A 24117-nucleotide genomic window follows, 5' to 3' on the forward strand; every position below is an offset into this window, starting at 1 on the left:
TATGAGCCATTATGACACAATTGTAAAGCAGGAGTATTCAAACTCATTACTGAAATGGACCGAGAGGTATTTTAGAAATAAAATTAAAGTTGGTCCACTATTAAAAAAGTATTTAAAAGCGAGGTTCCTAGTTTGAGCACTGGGTTTCGTTATCACATAAAAACTCAACTCTTCCCCCAGCATTAGATTGGCAGCCTGTTATCTCAACAAAACCATTTTTTACCATGAAACTCCATTCCAGTCCAGGTGGTGGCGGTAACGCGCCCAGTAGCTGCTTCTCCAACCGCCAGAAAACAGCCACTGTTCGCTTGTACATGTTTATCCGAGCTAATCATCACAATAACATCTTTCGGACAGTCGCTGTTTGTATTTACCGATAGATGTGATGTAGTTAAAAATAAAAGCACGTTATTGTGTCTATTTCTGAGGATATAAAACCTCGTTCTGCTTTAAAACCCTGAGGTAAGTTAAACTGAGGCTGTGTGGCCGAATCCCAAATAGATCTCCACTTCACTGTTTAAGTGCACTACATTCAGTATGAAATAATGCGGTGTACACCCTATGTAGTGCACTATTTATCTAATAAGGAGAGATTTGTAGTTCGGCCTTAGCGAGGTGTTTTAGTGGGAGACGTTTATTTGTGTGTTTAAAGTATTATAAATAATCTTAACTTGTTCTAAGTCACTCTTTACAGCCAGTTTACACTAATCAGGATTAAAAAAATTCCTTTACATTTACCACGTTACCAGGCAGCTAAAACACGGACTGATGTTTTCAAATGTTTATTAAAAACATTAACAGAAAATTAATTACTGTTTAAAGGGTTAAAGTCTATAAAATATTCCTCTCATGTCTTCTTATTGTTACAGGATAAAATATATTATTATTATTATGATGATGATGATGATGATGAAGAATAATGTTTGTTTAGAGGTGTTATAATGAGATCAGCAGGAAACAGACTGCGCTCCTCCAGGAAGTCTCGGGCTCCTGATCCTGCTCCTTCACAGGTAAAGCTTAATGATGAGTTGTGTTACAGAAAAAACAATAACATGTTCAGATTAGAAAACCTTATAAACAGATGTATAAACAGTGTTGATGTTTTGTTTGCTGAATAATGATTATTGCTGTTTGATCTTTAGCTGTGTGAGGACGTGAAAACGGAGACTTCAGATGGAGGAACATCCGAAGTGTCAGAAGTCTGTGTGAAGAAAGAGGAGACGCTGGAGCTGAACATCTACAACCATGGAGACGATTTCAACACCACACCTGAAGTTATTTCCATTAAAGAGGAAGATCCTGACAATAATGACTCCCTCTGTAAGACATCAGGCCTCTCAGGAGCTCAGTAACACACTCACTGATTATTCTTATTTTAAATTATTATTATGTAAAAACAAATATTTAAAATCATATGCTATACATGGCTGCACACATTAAAAATGTAAAAATGCACTTTAAAAGCTTTAATTGTGTTCATTGCAGTTTATTAAGAATTATTTTGAGCAATATTTCTTCACATTATTATATTTTCTTTCCGTCCAGACTGTGAGGTTTGTAAATCCTTCTTCTTCAACAAGTGTGAGGTTCACGGACCACCCCTCTTCATCCCTGATACTCCTGTTCCCATGGGAGTCCCTGACCGAGCCAGACAAACTCTTCCTCCAGGACTAGAGATTCGGAAGTCCGGTATTCCTGATGCAGGTCTGGGGGTGTTTAATAAGGGGGAGACTGTTCCGGTAGGTGCATACTTCGGACCCTACCAGGGAGAGCTGGTAGACAGAGAGGAAGCCATGAGCAGTGGATACTCCTGGGTGGTGAGATTTTACACATTTATTATAAATATTAAGGAGCATGTCTTCTGTTTCTGGGTAAACACACAAACTCTCTCTCAATCTAATAACTGTCTGCTCTCTCAAACTACTTTAAATGAAATGACTGCTACTGGAATAAATACAACACAAACATTTAAACTCTTTGTGTAACTCGTAACAAGTCCTTATACCTTGATGGTATTCTTAGACTCTGATGTAATTTGATGAGAGTCTCCCAAATGCTGGAACTGTAAATTTATCCAGAGGAAGGAGCTAAAAACTTTAATGTAGACATAAAGGAATGTTGGAAACAAAGTGGGTGAGCTTGGTGTAAGAACTATTTCCTAAAAGATGAGGTATTATACAATCCATCCAGGATTTTGCGATTGCAGAAGTTAATGCAAAAAATAAAGCAAACTCCACAATATTCACATTCAGTCAAAGCCCACTTCTATTCCCGTGTGTCTAACATGAGTACAGCTAAAAGGTCTCATTTAACAACAAACATCACTATGAAAGACTTTGATGCAATTGTGCAAATTCAAGCCATTTTCTGCAAAAAAGCACAAAAACCCTAAGTTGTATTATTCAATTCAATTCAATTTTATTTGTATAGCGCTTTTTACAATAGACATTGTCTCAAAGCAGCTTTACAGAAATATCAACATGGTATACAGATATTAAAGGTGCGAATTTATCCCAACTGAGCAAGCCACTGAGTGGCGACGGTGGCAAGGAAAAACTCCCTAAGATGTTTTAAGAGGAAGAAACCTTGAGAGGAACCCGACTCAGAAGGGAACCCATCCTCATCTGGGTAACAACAGATAGTGTGAAAAAGTTCATTATGGATTTATATGAAGTCTGTATGGCCTTAGGAGCAGCCGTAGTCCCAGCAGTCTGGAATTAGAGAAGATTTGAGCTCCAGCCAGAGGCAGAAAGGATCTGGATCTCTAGTATCTCCATAAATTCATGTGGGGCTCGGCGAAAGGAGAGAGGGAGAAAAAAGATAATTATGACTGCGAAGTAGTAGAACAGAATCTAGTCAGGGTAGGCTTGAGTAAACAAATACGTTTTAAGCCTAGACTTAAACACTGAGACTGTGTCGGAGTCCCGAACACTAATAGGAAGACTGTTCCATAACTGTGGGGCTCTATAAGAGAAAGCTCTTCCCCCTGCTGTAGCCTTCACTATTCGAGGTACCGTCAAATAGCCTGCATCTTTTGATCTAAGTAGGTGTGGCGGATTATATAAAACCAAAAGGTCGCTTAGATATTGTGGTGCGAGACCATTTAGTGCTTTATAGGTTAATAAAAGTATTTTATAGTTAATGCGAGATTTTACTGGGAGCCAATGCAGTATTGATAATATCGGTGTGATATGGTCATACCTTCTAGTTCTAGTTAGGACTCTAGCAGCTGCATTCTGGACTAACTGGAGCTTATTTATATTCCTACTGGAACATCCAGACAGTAAGGCATTACAGTAATCTAATCTAGAGGTGACGAATGCATGAACTAGTATTTACGCATCATGTAGTGACAATATGTTTCTTATTTTATAAATATTTCTGAGATGAAAGAAGGCTATCCTAGTAATATTATCTACATGAGCATCAAATGATAGGCTGGAGTCAATAATCACTCCAAGGTCTTTAACTGCTGCACATGATGAAACAGAAAGACCATCCAGAGTAACCATGTGATCAGAAAGATTACTTCTAGCTACACGTGGGCCTAATAAAAGTATTTCTGTTTTATCAGAATTAAGTAGAAGGAAGTTAGTTAACATCCAATGTCTAATGTCCTTTACACAATCCTGAACTTTACTAAGCTTCTGTCTGTCCTCTGGCTTCGCTGAAACATACAACTGTGTATCATCAGCATAACAGTGGAAGCTAATTCCATGTTTACGAATAATTTGACCTAGGGGTAGCATATATAAAGTAAAGAGCAGTGGGCCTAAAACAGAACCCTGTGGAACTCCAAAAGTAACCTCAGTACGCATGGAGAATTCACCATTTACATCTACGAACTGATAACGATCGGTCAGATAAGACCTGAGCCAGGAGAGGACTGTTCCCTTAATACCAACAACATTTTCTAATCTATCAAGGAGAATAGTGTGATCTATAGTATCAAAAGCTGCACTAAGGTCGAGTAACACAAGCAGAGAGACACAACCCTGATCGTAGGTCAGTAGAAGGTCATTTACTACTTTAACTAATGCTGTCTCTGTGCTATGATGAGGTCTAAACCCTGACTGATACATTTCATGAATGTTATTCCTATCTAAGTACGAGCATAGCTGCTTTGCTACAACCTTTTCTAAAATCTTAGAGATGAAGGGGAGATTTGATATTGGTCTATAGCTGGACAATTGAGACGGGTCAAGATCAGGTTTTTTAATCAAGGGTTTAATAACTGCTAATTTAAGTGATTTAGGTACATAGCCAGTGCTTAGGGAAGAATTGGTTATATTTAAAAGTGGTTCAATTACTCCTGGACAGATCTGTTTAAACAAACATGTAGGTACGGGATCTAGTATGCAAGTTGATGAATTGGCTGAAGAGATTAATGTAGCTAGTTCGGTCTCTCTAAGCGAAGCAAAATACTCTAAACATTGATCTGATATTGCTACATTGTCATGTAATGGGTTTGTTACAGTACTGTCCGGTTTTAATTTAATGGCCTGTATTTCACGTCTAATATTTTCAACCTTATCGATGAAAAATTTCATGAAATCTTCACTGCTATGTAATGATTGAGTGTTTCTCTCTGTAGTGGTTTTATTCCTAGTTAATTTAGCTACTGTGTTGAAAAGGAATCTAGAATTGTTTTTGTTGTCTCCTATTAAGGTGGAGAAATAGATTTTTCTAGCATCGCCAAGAGATTTCCTATATTTCAGTAGGCTCTCCTTCCATGCTGTTTGAAATATCACCAGTTTGGTTTGACGCCATTTACGTTCTAATTGTCGAGTTGTCTGTTTTAAGGTTCGCGTTTGATCGTTATACCAGGGTGCTAATTTTTTTTCTCTAATTATTTTCCTTTTGAGTGGAGCCACTCTATCTAGCGTGTAGCGGAGTGTTGACTCCAAGCTTTCAGTCGCCTGATCGAGTTCTATGTGATCTGACAGTGATCCAAATCTAATTGATGTTTCTGCGAGGTTATTTATGAAGCTCGGTGCAGTAGCTGATGTGTAGGTACGTTTTACGCGGTAGCGAGGCGAGGTGGAAATATTATGATCAATTCGTATTATGAACTAGATAAGATAATGGTCTGAGACAACTTCAGACTGCGGAAGAATGATAATATTTTCTATACTTAGTCCGTATGTTAGTATGAGGTCAAGAGTGTGACCACCATTATGAGTAGGCCCGATTACGTTCTGATTAATCCCTACTGAATCTAAGATGGACACAACCGCTAATCTTAGAGGGTCTTCCAGGTTATCAAAATGAATATTAAAGTCTCCGACGATTAATGCTTTATCTACAGACACAACCAGGTTTGAGACAAAGTCTGCAAATTCACTAAGAAATTCAGTATATGGCCCTGGGGGTCTGTAAATAATAATTAGAGGAATTGACTTATTTTTTGTGGCTACATAACTTATACTGGTATAAAGAATTTCAAAAGAATTAAATTTATGCTTAGGTTTTTGTGTGACGACTAGATTTTTTACTATGGATGAGACCAACACCTCCTCCTCTACCAGTTGAACGAGGCTGATGTACATAACTGTATCCAGGAGGACTGGCTTCATTTAATGCTATGTACTCGTTTGGTTTAATCCAAGTTTCTGTTAAACACATTAAATTACATTCCTGATCAGTAATGATGTCGTTAACAATAAGAGCCTTAGACGCAAGAGATCTAATGTTTAATAGTCCTAGCTTCAGATCAAAAGTGCTGGCTGTGCATTCAATATGATTTAATTTTATGTTAATTAGGTTACGAAGATAGACTTTCCAAGATTTTCTATATATTTGTATAGCTCGGGGAACAGACACAGTCTCTATAGTATGTACTACCGGTGCCGGATTTTTAATTGAACATTGATTATACTGAATGTTGTTATTATTGGAAGATGTACTTACGGTAGGCAGTCACTTGGAGTGTAGCGCCTTGGAAATGTTGTCTGATAGCAGTTCCGCTCCAAGGCTGCTGGGGTGCAGGCCATCAGGACGAAACAACCTAGGACGCTCCCAGAACAGATTCCAGTTATTGACAAACACCAGATTCTGCTCATTACACCAAGAGACTAACCAATCATTTAATGCTAGAAGTCTACTGAACTTTTCTGCTCCACGTCTGTATGTGGGAAGAGGTCCAGAGACGATGATCTTCGCGGTGGGTGATCTGCCTCGTACCGTCTCGATCAGGCTGGAGAAGTCCCTCTTCAGAACCTCCGTCTGCCGCAGCCTGGTATCGTTCGTCCCCGCGTGCAGCACAACCGCTCCAATGCGCTCGTCCTTCTTCAGGATCCCGGATACCTGCGCAGCGACATCAAGGACACAAGCACCAGAAAAACAGTGTGTGCGCACCTTACCTTTAGATGAGGCTACACGGACGTTCCGCACAATGGAGTCCCCGACGATCACAGCGTTGGGTCTGGTCTGGCGGAGAGGGGCGAAGCGGTTCCTGGTTGGAATCTCGAACACCGGAGGTGGAGAGGGTCCAGCCCGCGCCTTCCGCCGCTGGTTCACCCAAGGCCCAAGGTGTGTTGGCGCCGGCGTGACGGAGACCACGGCTGGGAAAGTCCTAGGTGCACGGTCCCTGCACAGAGAAACACACGGCGTAGAGGGGCTGGGAGTGGAAATACCACGCTGTGTGCTTACCTTGGATATGTGGGCAGAGGCACAAGATGTTTCCAGCGCAGTTTGTCGCTCCAGCAGCTGGGCCTGCTTGTCAAGTTATACGTTTTATTGTATATATTATATAATATAAATATTATACATTTTGAAAAAAGCAAGATCAAGCATCACAACAAAATAATCCTTTGTGGACTGTTGTAGATTAATACATGTCGTTTTTACACTGGTGCTTGAAAGTTTGTGTATTTTCTATATTTCTGTATAAATATGATCTAAAACATCATCAGATTTTCACACATGTCCTAAATGTAGATAAAGAGAACCCATTAACCCCATAAACAAATGAGACAAAAATATTGGTCATTTATTTATTGAGGAAAGGATCCAATATTACATATCTGTGGGGGGTAAAAGTATGTGAACCTTACGATTTCACGCAGAATCACATGCATGCTGTGGGCACCGGAAATACAAGACCACGAGGGGGCAGTCACGTTTCATTTGAATAAAAACAGCCAGGACATATACTGTAAACATATATATTCTTTTACCAACCACACTGTGCTGTTTGTTTTGGCTTCTGGTTGGAGCGTGTGGTGATGGTCTTGGAGATGGTGACGTCATCAGTGCACTTGCTGATGTAGCTGGTCACTGACGCCGTGTATTCCTCCAAGTTGGTGGAGATGCTGTCAGTTGCAGCCTCTCTGAACATGACACACAGTCAGCGTGCTCAAAACAGTCCTGAAGAGCAGAGATGGCTCCTGCTAGCCAGGTTTCACCTGCTTCAAAACCGGTTTGGAGCGTCTGACGAGCGGTCTGTATGCTGGAATTAGCAAAACAGAGATGTGGTCTGAGTAGCTAAGTAGGGGGCGGGGCTCCGCCTGGTATGCGTCAGAGATGTTTGTGTAAACAAGATCCAGCGTATTCGCCCCTGTCGTTGCAAAGTCCATATGTTGATGGAATTTAGGGAGCGCTGATTGAGATTTGCATGGTTTAAATCCCCTGTGATTATACACAGTCTGTCAGGGTGTGCATTCTGTAGTTCACTAATAGCCCCATACAGTTCACAGAGCACCTCCTTAGCATTAGCGCTGGGGGGAATGTATACTCTGATTATAAGAACACTGGTGAATTCCCGCATTAAATAAAATGATCTGCATTTAAAAGTCACAAACTCCACCAGCGATGAGCAGTAACTACAAACTATCAACGAGTTTTTGAACCATTTAGTGTTGATGTGAACACACAAGCCACTGCTGCGAACCTTACTGCACAGAGCTGCATTTCTGTCGGCATGAAACGAGGTGAAACAAAAACATTTGCTAAGACAAATTGTGCAATTGTGAACATACTTTGTCTAACGTCTGCTTCATGTTAAAAAAAATTTAGTGGACATTGTGTCTGACAATTTTTTATTTTATCGGACATTTAGAATTTTTAACGGTTAATAAAAAGTCTATTTACTGGCTAATGGAAACTCCTGTGCCCATGACTCTTGATTATGATTGGTGAGGAATTATTTAATAAAGAATTTTGAATTAAACCCACCTTGTAGCGTTATTATTAATTTACTCCGCGTGCAGCCTCTGTCTCTACACGAGCAAGTGAAAGTTCGGGTCATTTTGCGGGATCAATAAAAGATGGCGGTTTGTGAGATCAGGAAGTTGAAGCAGATGTTCAGTGTTACTCTTCATCATAATGGCTTCTCTGCAGTATTACACACTTGTTCGGTTGACTGAGGAGATGAAAAGCAGTGTGAAAGTAACTGCTGCGCGGTGTAGATGTATTTTGGATTTCCTGTAGTTTTTATTCCTATTGTATTATACAACTCCGAACAGGTCACTCGCACTGGTGTGAATAAATATTTATTCACAGTCGCATAAAGTACTTTTCAGTCACAAATGCAAGTGAAGTGGTTGCACTGTAGAGCCCTGAGTTTATCGGCAAAGTTTTTTCCCATTCGATGTGATGAGGTTTAATGTCCCCGACAACCTCTGAAGTGCTATTTAGCATCGTGCTAATTTCATGATGTCTCCTCGCGCAAGCGCTGGAGCTCGAAGCAAAGCTAGCAGCTCGAGAGATAAAATGCTAATTCCGTTGCGGGGTTTTGGCACTACAAAATGACGTCATCCCTGCGCCGCTCTGTGTGATTGGCTTTAGTGTAGGAAGCGCTTGATTTGATGTGCAGCGGAGTTTTCTATGAGTGGAGTACGAACTTTAAACGTCAATATCGCAGTCGATCATGTTCATTTAATCGTGGGCAGTCAAAATCGTAATTGCGATCTATATTTGATTAATTGTGCAGCCCTAGTGTCACCTTTCACTTTTGTGCCCATGATATTTTTTTGATGATTCTTTGTCAGAGACGCCCAATTCAGCAGTACAGCTATGCAAAATGGTAAACTGTGTAAAAGACATAAAAGCTTGGATGAATAAAAACTTCCTTGAATTCTGATAAAACAGTAAACTGATTTTACCAAAGAGCTGTTCTGTAAAATCTAAAGATACAGTCTAAAGAACCGTGTTGTAACAGGTGATGCTAGTTTATTTCCATGTAACTTCTCTAAAGCATTTCTATGATTGTAAAACCTCTAAATTAGACTATTCCACATTGAAAATGAGATCCTGCACATTTTTAATGCACACATGAAAATGACTGATTTCTGCTGCAGCATCAAGTGCTTTGACTGAACATAGAAAAATTTCCTGCCTAAATTACAACTGCCTATATTATAGTTTAATTTGATGGATAAAATGTAAATGTGTCATTTATTTGCAGATGTACAGAAGCAGGCAGTGCAAAGAACACATTGATGCCAAGAGAGAGATGGATGATAACTGGATGGGGTGAGGTTTTCATAGTTCCTCATTTGTTGGAAGAACTTTCTCTTGTCACTGATATCTCCCCCCATATTTTTTTTATTTTTACCTTATCTGCTGCTTTGCCTTATTCTTTTAGGTTTGTGAATTGTGCTCATAATGCAGAAGAGCAAAATCTTGTGGCATTTCCATATCAAGGGGGGATTCTGTACCGTTGCTGTCAACCCATTAACCCAGGACAGGAGCTCTTCATGTGGTACAAAGAAGAGAACACCAAAGATCTCAATCCTACTTTTGACTACCTCTGGAACCAAAAATCCTCAAATGGTAAATTTACAACCATAAAATAGTGATTTTTATGATTTATTGGATTTTAAAACTAATTTTATGAATTAAAGTCTCAGTATGTGGTTGCTGCCCTTGTGAACTGAGCTGTGGATGAGATAAAGGAATCTGTGTACTTCAAGATTTTCCTTAACAGGAACACAGAACCACTGAGCTAGAACACTGGTCATTTTTCATTCCTACTGACTACAAGAGCGAAGTAAAGCACACCGGATGCTTCTCCTGCTTCTCTCTAGTCAAATTACTCATTTACATTGATCAGCCATAACATTAAAACCACCTGCCTAAGTTTGTGTAAGCCCTCCTGTTCTGCCAAAACAGCTCTGACCCGTCGAGGCATGGCCTCCACAAGACCTCCTGAAGGTGTGCTGTGGTATCTGGCATCAACACTTTAGTAGCAGATCCTTTAAGTCCTGTAAGTTGTGAGGTGGGGCTTCCATGGATCAGACTTGTTTGTCCAGCACATCTCACAGATGCTTGATCGGACTGAGATCTGGAACTATGGCTAGTTCTGTCCATAGCTGCTCCTGCTCCAGTATCTGAAGTTACTATGTATTATTTCTCAGTTCAGAAGCTGTTCTTTGTATTTTGGAAAATTTGAATTAAATCAGATAGCTTGACTAACATTAGACCCATCAACCATGCCTAGCAACAGTGTTGCAAACAAGTTTTAACCAACCTTAAAATGACACGTTGTTGTTGTTGTTGTTGTTGTTTTTTTTTTTTTTTAAATGTTACTGAGTTTTCAGTCACTTAAAATCTAGAAGTAGATTACCAGAGAGTGATATGAATGTCTTGATCCGTGTTTGTGCAACGCTATATATATATATATATATATATATATATATATATATATATAAAAAATGTTTTATTGTCCCAAAATTTGAGCACTGCATGGCACTTACAGTAGTAGAAGAAAAAAGAAAAAATCTGCACAAAAATCAAGTCTTTTTGTACCTGCATCAGCAAATAATTTTTTTATTAGCTTTATTAGCACAGCAACAACAATCTATATAAACCTGTGCTTAGATGGTTTCACTCGAGGGACAGCCGGTAGTAGAATCTTCACCGGACGTGACGGATTGAAGAGTTTACGTTACTATATACACTCAACAGCTGAAAATGGACTGCAGCAATTCTGAACTTTTTAGAGTTTTTAAAAAGAATTCCACCTGACAAACATTGGTCTGCAGTTTCAGTCCATCACTGCACTGGCTTTTGGTTCACATTACGCCATGCTGTGAAGCACAGGCGGTCTGCAATCACAAGACCTGCATTTGAAAATGGTCTTGTTCTTTTTTTTTTTCCTTCTGTGCCAAGCAGTGTACACAGTATCTTCTCCTCTGGTACACAGCAAAGTCATGTGTGGCCTAGTTCATTGGCTTATCCTTCATGTATTGCTTCACCCCTGGCAGTTTACTTGGGGGATCAATAAAAGTACATCTCACTGTCTTCAACACATGTCTTTGGACTGGGGAGGAAACCCCCGAAGCACGGGGAGAACATGCAGGCTCTGTGCACACAGGGTGGAGGCGGGAATTGAACCACCAGCCCTGGAGGTGTGAGGCAAGCATCTACAATACGACTTTACCAACAGATATTTAAATAATCTGACTTAATCGCCATCACAAGAGTTGGTATCTATCAACAATTTCCATTACCATTGTTCATCGCCAATCATCCTAGGCTTAAGGGTGCTATGCCTGTCGATCACACTAGCTGTGAGTCATTGAAAAAGTCCTGGAAAATGTCTTTAAAAGAGTGGGAACCCTCTTAATGCTACAGCATACAAAGCCATTCTAGACAATTTTGTGCTTCCAACTTTGTGGCAACATCTTGGGGAAGAACCACATATAGGTGTGATTGTCAGGTGTCCACATTCTTTTGGCCATAGTGGTATTCCTAGCAATAGTTTTATCATTTTGTTTCATTTCATACTGACTTTCTAATATTCTATTTCTCCAGAAGTAACACTCCAGAACACTCCAGAAGTGTTGGAAGTCTTTTCCTGCTCCGCATGTCCTCTTACCTATACATCACAAATTGACCTCCACAAACACATCCAGAGATGCCATGACCAAGAATATATGAAACCACGAGAATCAGGAGAGATTAAACATGAGATTCAGATTCCCTCCAAAGGCTCCAGTAGTCAATCAACATCATATGATTCTCTGAGTTCTGATACTTCTCACAATGATGTACAGAAGGAAATTCAGCACTGCTCAGACTGTGGAAAGAGTTTTGGTCATCAGAACGCCCTCAAAACCCACCAGCGCAGTCACAGAGGAGAAAAGCCATATCACTGCTCACTGTGTGGAAAAGGTTTTACTCAACAGAGTACTCTACAGCGACACCAGCGCACTCACACAGGAGAGAGGCCGTATCACTGCTTACAGTGCGAGAAGAGTTTTACTCAACAGAGTACTCTCCGAAAACATCAGCGCATTCATACAGGAGAGAAGCCGTATCACTGCTCACAGTGTGGCATGAGTTTTACTCAACAGAGCCATCTCCAAAGACACCAGCATATTCATACCGGAGAGAAGCCATATCACTGCTCACTGTGTGGAAAGAGTTTTATACAGAAGGGTGATCTTCAACTGCACCAGCGGGTTCACACAGGAGAAAAGCCGTATCACTGCTCACAGTGTGGAAAGAATTTTACTCATCAGAATACTCTCCTAAAACATCAGCGTATTCACACAGGAGAGAAGCTGTATCACTGCTCCCAGTGTGGAAAGAGTTTTACTCATCAGAGTCATCTCCAAAGACACCAGCACGTTCACACAGGCGAGAAGCCTTATTACTGCTCACATTGTGGTAATAGATTTACTCAACAGAGTCATCTTCAAAGACATCAGCATATTCACACAGGAGAGAAGCCGTATCACTGCTCACAGTGTGGAAAGAGTTTTAATCGACAGGGTACTCTCCTAGTCCACCAACGCATTCACACAGGAGAGAAGCCGTATCACTGCTCACAGTGTGGAAAGCGTTTTCCTGACCAGAGTAATCTCCGAAAACACCAGCGTGTTCACACAGGAGAAAAACCGTGTCACTGCTCACTGTGTGGAAAGAGGTTTACTCAACAGAGTGATCTCCATCGACATGAACGCGTTCACACAGGAGAAAAGCCGTATTTCTGCTCTCAGTGTGGCAAGAGTTTCACTCAACAGAGTAATCTCCATTTACACCAGCGCATTCACATAGGAGAGAAGCCCTATAACTGTTCACAGTGTGGGAAGAGTTTTACTCAACAGAGTACTCTAAGAAAACATCAGCACGTTCACACAGGACAGGAGATGTATCACTGCTCCCAGTGTGGAAAGAGTTTTACTTATTCTGTTTCATTTAAGGCCCACAAGTGCACTAACTTTGAGCCACTGAATTTATCAAATTAATCATTATTTTAGTTTACTTTATGTGAATGTAAACTATTCACATAAATGTTACTTTGTGTGATGTAATTTATTCTGAATTTCTGTGCAATGCAAAGCACTTAAAGCAATTGTGCTGAGCAGTCTATTCCCATGTGTGTGTCTAAATCTTTTTTTATTTGTCTCATTAAATCTTCTCATGATGATAATGATTATTTTTATCAAATCATTGGTAGTGATTCACAAATATGTGAGTATTGCAGCATTATGACTTTACAAAATAAGGTATAGCATATGCCTCCACTCAAAAAATTGCATTACACAACAATGCAGAATAATGGCACCATTAAGTCTTGTATGCATCTATAATCAAAGCACAGAAACAGTATTGGATATAAAAACAAAAGGGTATTTGTGCAAAATGCTATGAACCGAGTGTAACTTTGGAAATATAATGGGGTATTAAGGATGTGTATTGTCTGTTCCATGTTCATTCATTTTACTTCCACTTTTGATGGTATGGGTTGTGGATGCAACCATCTCCCCTGAGGTCTCTATCCAGTAGGACATGCCTGCTACAACTCTAGCAGGAGCTGACCAGTCGGCATTCATCGAATAAAACCACCTCAACAGGCTTGTTGAATTTCTTACCCTATCAAAGAGTAACCCCACCAACTCTGCTGTTGAACCTTATTCTTTCAGTCACTACCCACAGCTCATGACCATAGGTGAGGATAGTGACATAGATAGGCCAGTAAACAGAGAGTGTCATCCATATACTGAGCTCCTACTTCACCACCACAAATCAGTACCATGACTGACACTGCTGCTGCTATCACAATCCGTGAATCTCCTTCTTTCTTTTTCCACTGAGCATCCATTGTGGTCTCCCCATACAAGTTCAAATCCTGCCACCTATGTCTGAAATTTGGTTTGCCCAAGAGGAGCTGAAACCTGGTTTGGGGTGTCTGCTACCCAAGCTTGTATGGCAAACAATGGTGCCGTTCCAAATCCAGGTGTGTTTCCAGGTGGAGATATTTAGGTCAAAACACTGCAACAGCTTCTTTTAAATCACTGCCCATAGCTATTTGAACCATGAACGAAGTGCATAGGCTTCTCATGCGGGCAACAAAAGACTTGTGCGCGGTCCACAACAGGCGTTATAGCCTGTGTATCAGGTTGGCCAAGCAGTCTAAGGCACTGTGTTCAGGTCACAGTCACCTCTGGAGGTGTGGGTTCAAATCCTACTTCTGACATTCCATCCCTTTGGTGATGTGGTATTAAGTCATTCATAATGAAGTCCATTGTTACATGATAAGATTTTGAAAGAAATCCATTGCAATCTCCCTGCATAGTCCAGAATGCTTACAAACAGGTTTGAGCTTGTTTTCCAGACAATGGGGGAAAACTGGTCATTGCAGTCCATTCTAGGGTTTATTTTACATTACTGGCTTGATTTTACAGTACTGTCTGTAGATGGTTGCACAGTGAACCAACTACACTTCTTTGTTGTGTTGTAGATGAAAAACCTGAGCATGGTCCCTAATTTAAGCCTATAAATTCTGAAACAAAGCGCAGTGTAGAATGTTCCAACATTGGTCCATGCCGAAACAAGCATTTTCTATAGTCATAGCCTAGTGGTTAAGGCGATTGACTCCAAATCCATTGGGGTTTCCCCACAAAGGTCCAGATCCCGCCGACTATGTCTGGAATTTGGTTTGCTCAAGGTCAGTTGAAACCTGGTTTGTTGTGGCTGTTACCCAAGTTTGTATGAGAAACAATAGAGTAGTTCCAAATCCAGGTGTGTTTCCTTATAAACTGCTCCTCTCTCCTGGCGATATTTGAGTCAAAACATTGTAGGAGTTTCTTTTAAATCACTGCCCATAGCTATTTGAACAGAGAACCAAGTGCATAGGCTACTCATGTGGTCAACATAAGACCTGCGCATGGTCCATGATGCAACAGGCATTACAGTCTGAGTGTCAAGATGGCCGAGCGATGTCCCCTGGAGATGTGGGTTCAAACCTCACTTCTAACATTCCATCCCTTTGCTGCACTTTGGTGATGGTGTATTAAACCACAGCCCATAGATATTCAACCACGGAACCAAGTGAATCTCCTACACATATAGTCCAAATAAGACCTGGGCATGGTCCATGATGCAACAGGGGTGATGGTCTGCATGTCAGGATTGCAGAGTGATCTAATGCACTGTGTTAAGGTTGCAGTCTCCCCTTGGAGGTGTGGGTTTGAATCCAACTTCTGACATTTGACATTCCATCCCTTTGGTGATGGTGTATTAAAATTGTTCATAATGAAGTCCATTGTTGCATGATAAGATATTGAAAGTAATCCAATGAAATCTCCCTGTGTAGTTTAGAATGGTTATGAAAATATTTGAGCTTCTGTTTGACAGACGATGGGTGAAATCATTGCAATCCTTTATAAGGTTCATTTAAACACTGGCTTGATTTTACAGTACTGACCATAGATGGTTGCACAGTTAACCAACTGGTGCTGGAGATGCTGTTACCGATCTGGACTGACTGAGGTCTCCTAGTCAGGAAGTCTGGGATCCAGTTGCAGAGGGAGGTGTTCAAACCCAGCAGGTTCAGCTTTTCAATCAGGTGCTAAGAAATGTTGAATGCGATGAACAGCATTCGAACAAAGGTGTCCTTGTTGTCTAGGTGGGTGAGGGCCAGATGTCAGGTGGTGGTGATGGCATGACCTGTTGAGTGGTTGGGATGATAAGCGAATTGCAAGGGGTCCTGTAAGGGGGCGGGGGGCAGCAGGGTCTTGATGTACCTCGAGACGAGCCTCTCAAAGTACTTCATGATGATGGGTGAGAGTAAAATGGGACCGTAGTCATTGAGGCAGGTGTTGTATCAAAATTTGCCTATTACCCAAAGACAAATAATATTTAACATAGAAACAGATACTCACATACATTAACCAGTTGAAGGACAAAAGTAAGACACCGGGCCTGTGAGTGAGGAGAGGCAAGGGTCCAAGTTTATTGTTGCATGAGATCACACAGTTGAGATGTCCCAAGGGTGATCTAAAAAACCCAGAGCTGAAGCTCTTCTATTTATACAGTTTTCTTAGGGTCAGGATGACCCAGACATCAATATGTTTAGAGTTAGCTGTCCCGGAACACCATTACGTACATCAATTGGCACTGTTGAGCGACCCTTATCACGCAGGTGCAGTTCCGGCTCCAAAATATATTTTGTCTTGTTTTACTCTTTAAAAATAACCTGACCTTGTCTGTGTCGCTTCCTGACTGGATTATCGTCGAGAAACGACACTTTCAAACACATCTCTACATTATGAGTAAATTTTATGTTTGTTCTATATTTCTTTTTTATAGTGCTTGCATGTACATTACCCTATAATAGTTTTTTCATGAAACAGAATAATTTCTGTTTTCTGCATACACACCAGGCCTCTGTATGTGTGTGTGTGTCTCTTAGTTGACCTTCTGCCTGCGTGCAGACGTACCCCACCTACGCTCTGAGGCCTGCCGCACTAATCAAATACATGTATTGTTATCCCCCTGTGCATTGCTTATCTGTGTGTTATGTCTTAGGTGAGCATCCGTTCTTACAGTCCACCAGCCCAGTGAATTCTCAATAAGATTAAATATTACTCATTCTAGGTCTCCCTCGTGTTTATTTCATGTATATTTTATATACAACACAGGACACTGAAGACTTTTTCAGCATGGGGAGGATGGTGGTGGCCTTGAAGCATGTTGGAACAACAGCGCTGCTCAGGAAGATGTTAAACGTGTCAGTGCGAACATATGCCAGCTGGTCTGCACATCCTCTGAGCACTCTGCCAGAAATGTTGTCTGGTTTTCTGGAATGCTTGCCATGGATTAACTCTGTATAGAGTGTAGCAAGCTTAGACAGTGATGAGCTGAGCACAGACACACAGGAGGCCGTTTAAGTGCAGAACATGGAGAGTTTTATTCAATACTGTGAGCATGTGGGTGGGAAAGAGTTGCAGTGGGGTGAAGTGCTCAGGTGTTGGTGTCGTCCTCAGGGCTGCAGAGGGTGTGCTGGGGTCTTCCAGTGCAGCTGAGATCCCGTTTGGCAGTCAGGGAGCTCTGTGGATGCAGCCAGGGAGCGAGGTCTTCTGTTGTGTATGAATACTCTAGAAAAAGAACAAAACAGAATGTTAGCATCCTTTCTGGGACTGTTTCTCTCTTTGTTGGAGGAGGTGGGCCCTTTTATACGTTCCCGCTGGCTGCTAGACTGTGGAGAGAGGTCGTGCTGATAATTAGTCACCAGGAGTGTGTGTGTCTGCGGCCCCGCCTCGCAGCCACGCGCTCTCCAGCTGTCCAAAACATTGGTGGTGCTGAAGCGGAGGTGTCCTTTCAGCACCCTCGCGGCAGTCGCGAGAGGAGCATCTTTTGTCCTTTGTGTGCTGGCTGCTGGCCTGTCTCCACAAGAGGCTTCCTCACATCAGCTGTGGTTAGACACAGCACCTGGTCATTGGTAGGCAGGGTGGTCTTCCTCGCCATCACATCATTCTGCACCTCAAACCAAGCATAGATGTTGTTCAGCGCATCGGAAAGGGAAGCATCACTGTCACAGGCGGGTGATGATGTCCTGTAGTTGCTGTGGCTTACATTTCCATTTCCATTTATTCATTTAGCAGATGCTTTTATCCAAAGCAACTTACAAATGAGGAAATACAAGCAATGCCATGTGCCCTGCCACGTGACACGTGTCGTCGCTTTCCATGAAGTGACTGTGGATTTTCTGGACTTGTGCACGATTTTCCCTCTCTGATGGACCGGGACAGTTTGGCCCTCGCTGTTCATAAGGCCCCTGAGGGCAGTCTTGGGTCCTCAGCAGCACTTCCACAATCATGCACAGCTTCTGGTTGGAGCATGTTTTGATGGTCTTGGAGACAGTGACATCATCAATGCACTGTCATACATCATGCTGATGTAGCTGGTCACTGATGCTGTGTATTCCTCCAAGTTGGTGAAGTCGCTGTCGGTGCCTCCCTGAACATGTTCCAGTCAGTGTGCTCAATAAAGAGCAGAGATGGCTCCTGCTAGCCAGGATTTCACTTGCTTCAAAACAGATTTGGAGACTGACGAGCTGTCTGTATGCAGGAATTAGCATAACGGAAATGTGGTCTAAGTACCCGAGGTAGGGGTGGGGCTCTGCGCCTGGGATATTTGTGTAAACAAGATCCAGCACGTTCGACCCACTCGTTGCAATGTTCCATGTTGATTAAATTTAGCACTGATTTTAGATTCGCATTGTTGAAATCTCTGACGATGATAAACAGTCCATCAGAGTGTGTTCTGCAGTTCGCTAATACCACCCGTAATGAGCAGTAACTAGAAACTAGCATTGAATTGTTGCACCATTCAGTGTTGATGTAAACACAAGCCACCACTGCCAGCCACCAGAGCTGCATTTCTGTCGGCACGAAACGAGGTGAGCCGGTCTAGCTCAATGGCAATGTCCCAAACTCTGTTGCTGAGCCACAGCTTTATGGAAAAAAAAACACAGCAGTCTTAAACTCACGCTGTTTTGCCTGCTGGAGTCCAATTTATTGTCCAGGGAGCAGACGTTGGAGAGCAGGATGGACAGGAGAGCCGGCTGGCAAGGGTTTGTTTTTAACCTACCATGAACCCTCGCACTTTTAGTGCACTTCCACTTCCTCGCACACTGCTTACGACGTCCCTGGCCGCTGGCATCAGGCAACGCTGAGGACTGGAGATCTGGTCCCCTCAACAATATCACATAGCTTTTCCAGCAAGTCATCATGCAGGTTGGTTGTTGTATGATTTCTGTATTTTAGCAGTCTTTGGTGATGGTAGACCTGAACACCAGATGCTCCGATATCCATGTGCTGTAAAAATCGAGCTAAGAAACAAAAATAGCACCAATTTGGATCCATTTTTTTTCTACACACATTCAGACACCTCTGAGGACTCCTCTGAACACACACACACACACACACACGGTTACATGAACAGAACAGAACAAGTAGAACTCAACAGCAATGCCTCTGCCACCAACAAGTCTATTTCTACAAATTAAAATATACAGGTGCATCTAAAAAAATTAGAATATTGTGGAAATGTTCATTTTTTACTAGTAGCTGGTTTGCTGACCGTGGTATTACTGTGCTTGATTGGCCAGCCGACTCGCGTGACCTGAACCCCATACAGAATCTATGAGAGACACCAGACCCAACAATGCAGATGAGCTGAAGGCTGTTATCAAAGCAACCTGGGTTAATTTGTGCAAAAGGAGCTGGACCCGGTAGCAAATGAATAAATTAGCATACTTTTCAGAAGGTCGACATTTCTGTATTATAAATTCTTTATTTTAATATTTTGAGAGACTGGATTTTTCATCAAGATTAAAACAAAAAAAGGCTTGAAATATTTCACTTTATGTGTAATGAATCTAGAATATATGAAAGTTCCACTTTTTGAATTAAATTACGGAAAAAAATTACTTTTCCACAATATTCAAATTTTTTTGAGATGCATGTGTACAGTACTGTGGAAAAGTTTTAGGCACCCTATTTTTTTTTTAGTACAAACTTTGTTATAGATTTTTATTTCATGACTTCTACATTATGGAGTCAGTAAAAAAAAAAAAAAAAAAAACATTTTGGATTCCCAAACATTACTTTTTCAGCACAAAATTAAATGTTACAGAAAACATTGACAAAAATATCTCAGTAAAGAAATCAACGTATTACATAAGAGACACTTTTCAGAAAAAAAACACAACAACTGCTACTGGGATTTGCCGCAAAAATAAGAAGCGAGAGCGACAGTCAACGTCTCCAGAAGAACCGTGACTGGTTCTGCAAGATGCTCAATAACACTTGCAGCTAGTTTCCTTATAAAACTTCCAGAGACTAATTTTATTTTTTGTCACACCAAATATTGACTTTGTTTCATTTACTACTGTTTACTCCTCTTTACAGTGTTTTTCTTAATGTAGAAACATTTAATTTCATTATTTTGAAGGCACCTTTGCTCTACAGCATTTCTTTGCATGTGCTTAAAACTTTTGCACAGAGCTGTACTTCAAACAGGAAGAAGCTACTGAAGAAAAACTCACTGTGACCTCGATGCTGTTTGGATCAATTCCAAAATCTAATCAGTTCATCTGATGGTTACTGTGATACGAGATATTCAAATGTTCTCCAGACACTAACGAGAATCTTGGACGTACTGTTAGGTAATGTTATGTTGCAATGATCAAATGTTTGTTTGTCTAAATACGTCAAAAAAGCCAACAATTTCCTCTGGGTGCATACATTTTTTCACATGACTGTATAAATAAATCCATTTTATTATTATAAATAAATCACAATAAGGACGTTATTTTTCTTAACAAAAATGCAGGTGAATCAGATCCTAACAAATATAAATATAGAACTGATTACAAAGATGTCATATATTTAATATTCCCTAAATGCATATGCAAACAAAACTTAACAGATGCTTGTAATTATTTCATTAATAACTGAACAATACACAATGGGTTTGTAAATTATTTACTTAGAATATCTTTATTATTATTGTTTTTATAACAACCAAAATGTGTATAAAATACTGTACACTTAAAATAGTTTAGGAGAAAACCATATCTGGGGCCAGAACACAGATTTATGGATCCTTTACACATCTCTCTTCCTCCGACTCAGTAGGATCCAGATCCAGAGCAGATAAAATAGCTGTTTATCAGGAAAATAGACAGATACAATATAAAATAGAACACAGAGAGATACAATAGATAATAGAAAATAGACAGATACAATAGAATGCACATTTGGCATCAACATGAAGTGAAAACTGTCTAATATTTCACAGTATTACGGCAGTATTTTAAGATTAGCACATAGATTTTCTTTAACTGATAAACTTGGAGAACCAGTAGAAAGCAGGCCCACGCATGGCGCCTGCATGAAGTTACCCCCCACCCAACGTAAAACGTCGACAAAATAGTCTTAATCGTTTGTGTTGGTTTGTGTCGTAAAAATTTGAGTAGTGGAGACCTGAGAAATGGAGGGACAGGAGTGTCAGGAAAAAAACTAAATATTCCCACATGCTGTGTTATACACAAAAGTGTGATTGCATTGTTTAAATTCAATTTCACAAGTTCAAGTATTTTTGTTGTAGGCCACACACCCTTGTTTTCCTACTCCTGCTGGGAGAAGAAGTCTCTGCTTTTCTGGAAGTCAGGCTTGATGGTGTTTGCACTTAAGTCTTGGTTTGAAGACAGATAGTGGCTTGTCAGTATTAAGTGTTTTTAAGTTTTTAAAGGTCCATTATTTGTGTTAATGGACGTTTGATAGTACACAGTAATTCAGTTTCGCACATAAAAACTTTTTGTCTTAATTCATTGAGTCATGAGTTTCCACATACATATAAATGCATACATACAAACACACACACACACATATATGTATATATATATACACACACACATGGCCTATGTATGTATAAACACAGAGCTACAGCAAACAGATTATGGTGTGTGTATTTATTTATGACAATGTTAATATTACTACTGTTATTCAAATAACAACATATACAGTAACAAGTAAAAACACTTACCTTGGAGTTTGTGTTAGATTTCACACATCCTGTGTCGGTTAACAGTTGAAAATGCACAGTGGATAGGTAACAATTAAGTGAATGCGGCTATTTAATGTGATTTGTTTTCCTGTTTGGATTTTACCTTATTACTTCTACTGTATTGTTAAGAAAAAAAGACTAAACTTAAGAGAAAAACTAAGCTTTTAGCGGCACAAACAAACGAGACTATTTGGGGTGAATTTGGAGCATGTGGCGGGGGACGGGGGGCTGAGTGACCTCAGAAAGACCTATAAATATTCTTTTGATATTTCAACAACCGAAGCAGCACAAACGAAAAATTTTACGGCACAAACCAGCACAAACGATTGAGACTATTTTGCCAATGTTTCACGCTGGGTGCGGGGACCAACTTCACAGCCCTATCCATTACCATCAGCACAGTTTATATGGTGAGGACACATTTTAATGGGATTGGACTTATGATAATTATGAGCCATTATGACACAATTGTAAAGCAGGAGTATTCAAACTCATTACTGAAATGGACCAAGAGGTATTTTAGAAATAAAATTAAAGTTGGTCCACTATTAAAAAAGTTTAAAAAGCGAGGTTCCTAGTTTGAGCACTGGGTTTCGTTATCACATAAAAACTCAACTCTTCCCCCAGCATTAGATTGGCAGCCTGTTATCTCAACAAAACCATTAAAAAATATCATTATTAATTTCTTTCTTTCATACAACAATGTGAGGTTGTGAGTTTTTTCAATGAAGACCAGAAGGAAAGTGAAGTTGTAGATGAAGTAGCAGAAGAAGAAGATGATGTTGGTGTGAAAGTTATGAGATATAAAAGTGTATTCAATGTGTGTAACTACAAAGTTGACTAAAAAGCTGACTCCACAAGAGAGTGGTTTCAGGATTTGGTCGTTGATAGGCTGACGTGATCATTCATTGATCACTAGTTAGGTTTAAAGAAGGTGACTGGATTGTGAGATTACTCTCTTGAGTTATGTGGGACTTATTAAATCCCAGAGGCGGTAATATATGGGATATAAAAGTGTATTCAATGTGTGTAACTACAAAGTTTACTAATGTTTGGATATGTAAATCAGGTATAATCTGGTATGTATACCCAACAGTTAAGAATTACTTGTGGGAAGCATTATCTAGATTCATAGTACACTTGTTGATCAAGTTATAAGTATGTATTGAGTTAGAAGAACTCTGTGTCTTACTAAACCGTAGGTCTAATTGTTTTCTGTGTCAATCCATACCTCTGCACAGCAAGCATAATCTAAAACCATAAAACACTTCTAACAGGTAGGATTAGAAATGTGTACATTAAGTGCTTTGTGTTTGTCTAAAGCAGCTTCACTCTACTGCAGTAAATTAAGAACTTTGTGTTTGTCTAAAGCAGCTCACTTTGTGGCAATAAAAAAGCAATTAGACAAATTCCAGAACTGGGTTTCTAAACAAAGCCCTCTAAGCTTGCAAATCAGTGTCAAAAGAAGAGATAAGAATTCCAGGAGGAAAATACCAAGATGAGGTGATAGGGTGAATTATGTGACAAAGTAAAAAACCCAGGTCTGGTAAAACTTTTAAAGAACCTACAATTGACTATGCATGCGCCACAAATAAAAGGTGTCATATGGATGTGAATAATTAGTCAAGGCAATGGAGATTGGTCTGTTCTAGAAGAAAAGGTGAATGCCCCGCCTAGGGATAATTTTACTGCTTCAGAGAGGTATATAAAGACATGTATGTGTATGTATAATTCGGACCCTCTGCAGACTATCTCACTTTATTGTTTCAATAAAGTTAAGAATTGTATTGTATTGTATTGAATTGAATTAATTTACTTTTTGACATCTACAAACCCTCTGTCTCTGAAGGTTTTTTGACTTAGGCTGGAAAGATTGATTTTCCTCGACAAGGTCCATGTCAGATCTGCTCAGAGATGCAGACATACCTTAATGAAATGGCACAATTTATGTATTTTGAGATATGATGTAAAATATATGTAAAATTTATTTATTCCTGTTAATTGTAGATACTTTCATGTCTTTTGTTGTTTTACCACAAGAACTTCAGACCAGACCAAGTTCATTTATAGGATTTATATTTGTCTTTATTTACAAAATCCTAGTGTACATTATCTGCTTCAAATCATTCCCTGCTGTAACTGTTACTTCAGCTAGTTTGGTGTGCATGGTGACAGTACAGTGCACAGTGCCCTCCATTAATATTGGCACCCTTGCTGAATATGAGCAAAGAAGGCTGTGAAAAATTGTCTTTATTGTTTAACCTTTTTATATTTTGTTCATGAAATTCACAAAAATACTCTGCACTCATG

At 40.1% G+C, this 24117-nt stretch overlaps 1 protein-coding gene across 2 annotated transcripts; it reads left to right on the top strand.

The window, feature by feature from the left end:
* Positions 1–203: 203 nt before the first annotated feature.
* LOC128609297 (zinc finger protein 883-like) lies at positions 204–13502 on the top strand. Of its 2 annotated transcripts, none has more exons than XM_053627822.1 (7): positions 204–462; positions 932–1010; positions 1143–1320; positions 1546–1817; positions 9407–9474; positions 9587–9774; positions 11758–13502. In XM_053627822.1, exons 2-7 carry the CDS (start codon positions 942–944, stop codon positions 13194–13196), a joined length of 2214 nt encoding a protein of 737 aa, XP_053483797.1. In that variant the 5' UTR covers positions 204–462; positions 932–941; the 3' UTR covers positions 13197–13502. The 2 variants fall into 2 exon arrangements, with proteins under 2 accessions (XP_053483797.1, XP_053483798.1); XM_053627823.1 differs by having other exon boundaries at positions 1152–1320.
* The last annotated feature ends 10615 nt before the right edge of the window (positions 13503–24117 follow it).

This window comes from Ictalurus furcatus, chromosome 6, assembly GCF_023375685.1.
Source record: "Ictalurus furcatus strain D&B chromosome 6, Billie_1.0, whole genome shotgun sequence".
Classification (NCBI taxonomy): domain Eukaryota; kingdom Metazoa; phylum Chordata; class Actinopteri; order Siluriformes; family Ictaluridae; genus Ictalurus; species Ictalurus furcatus.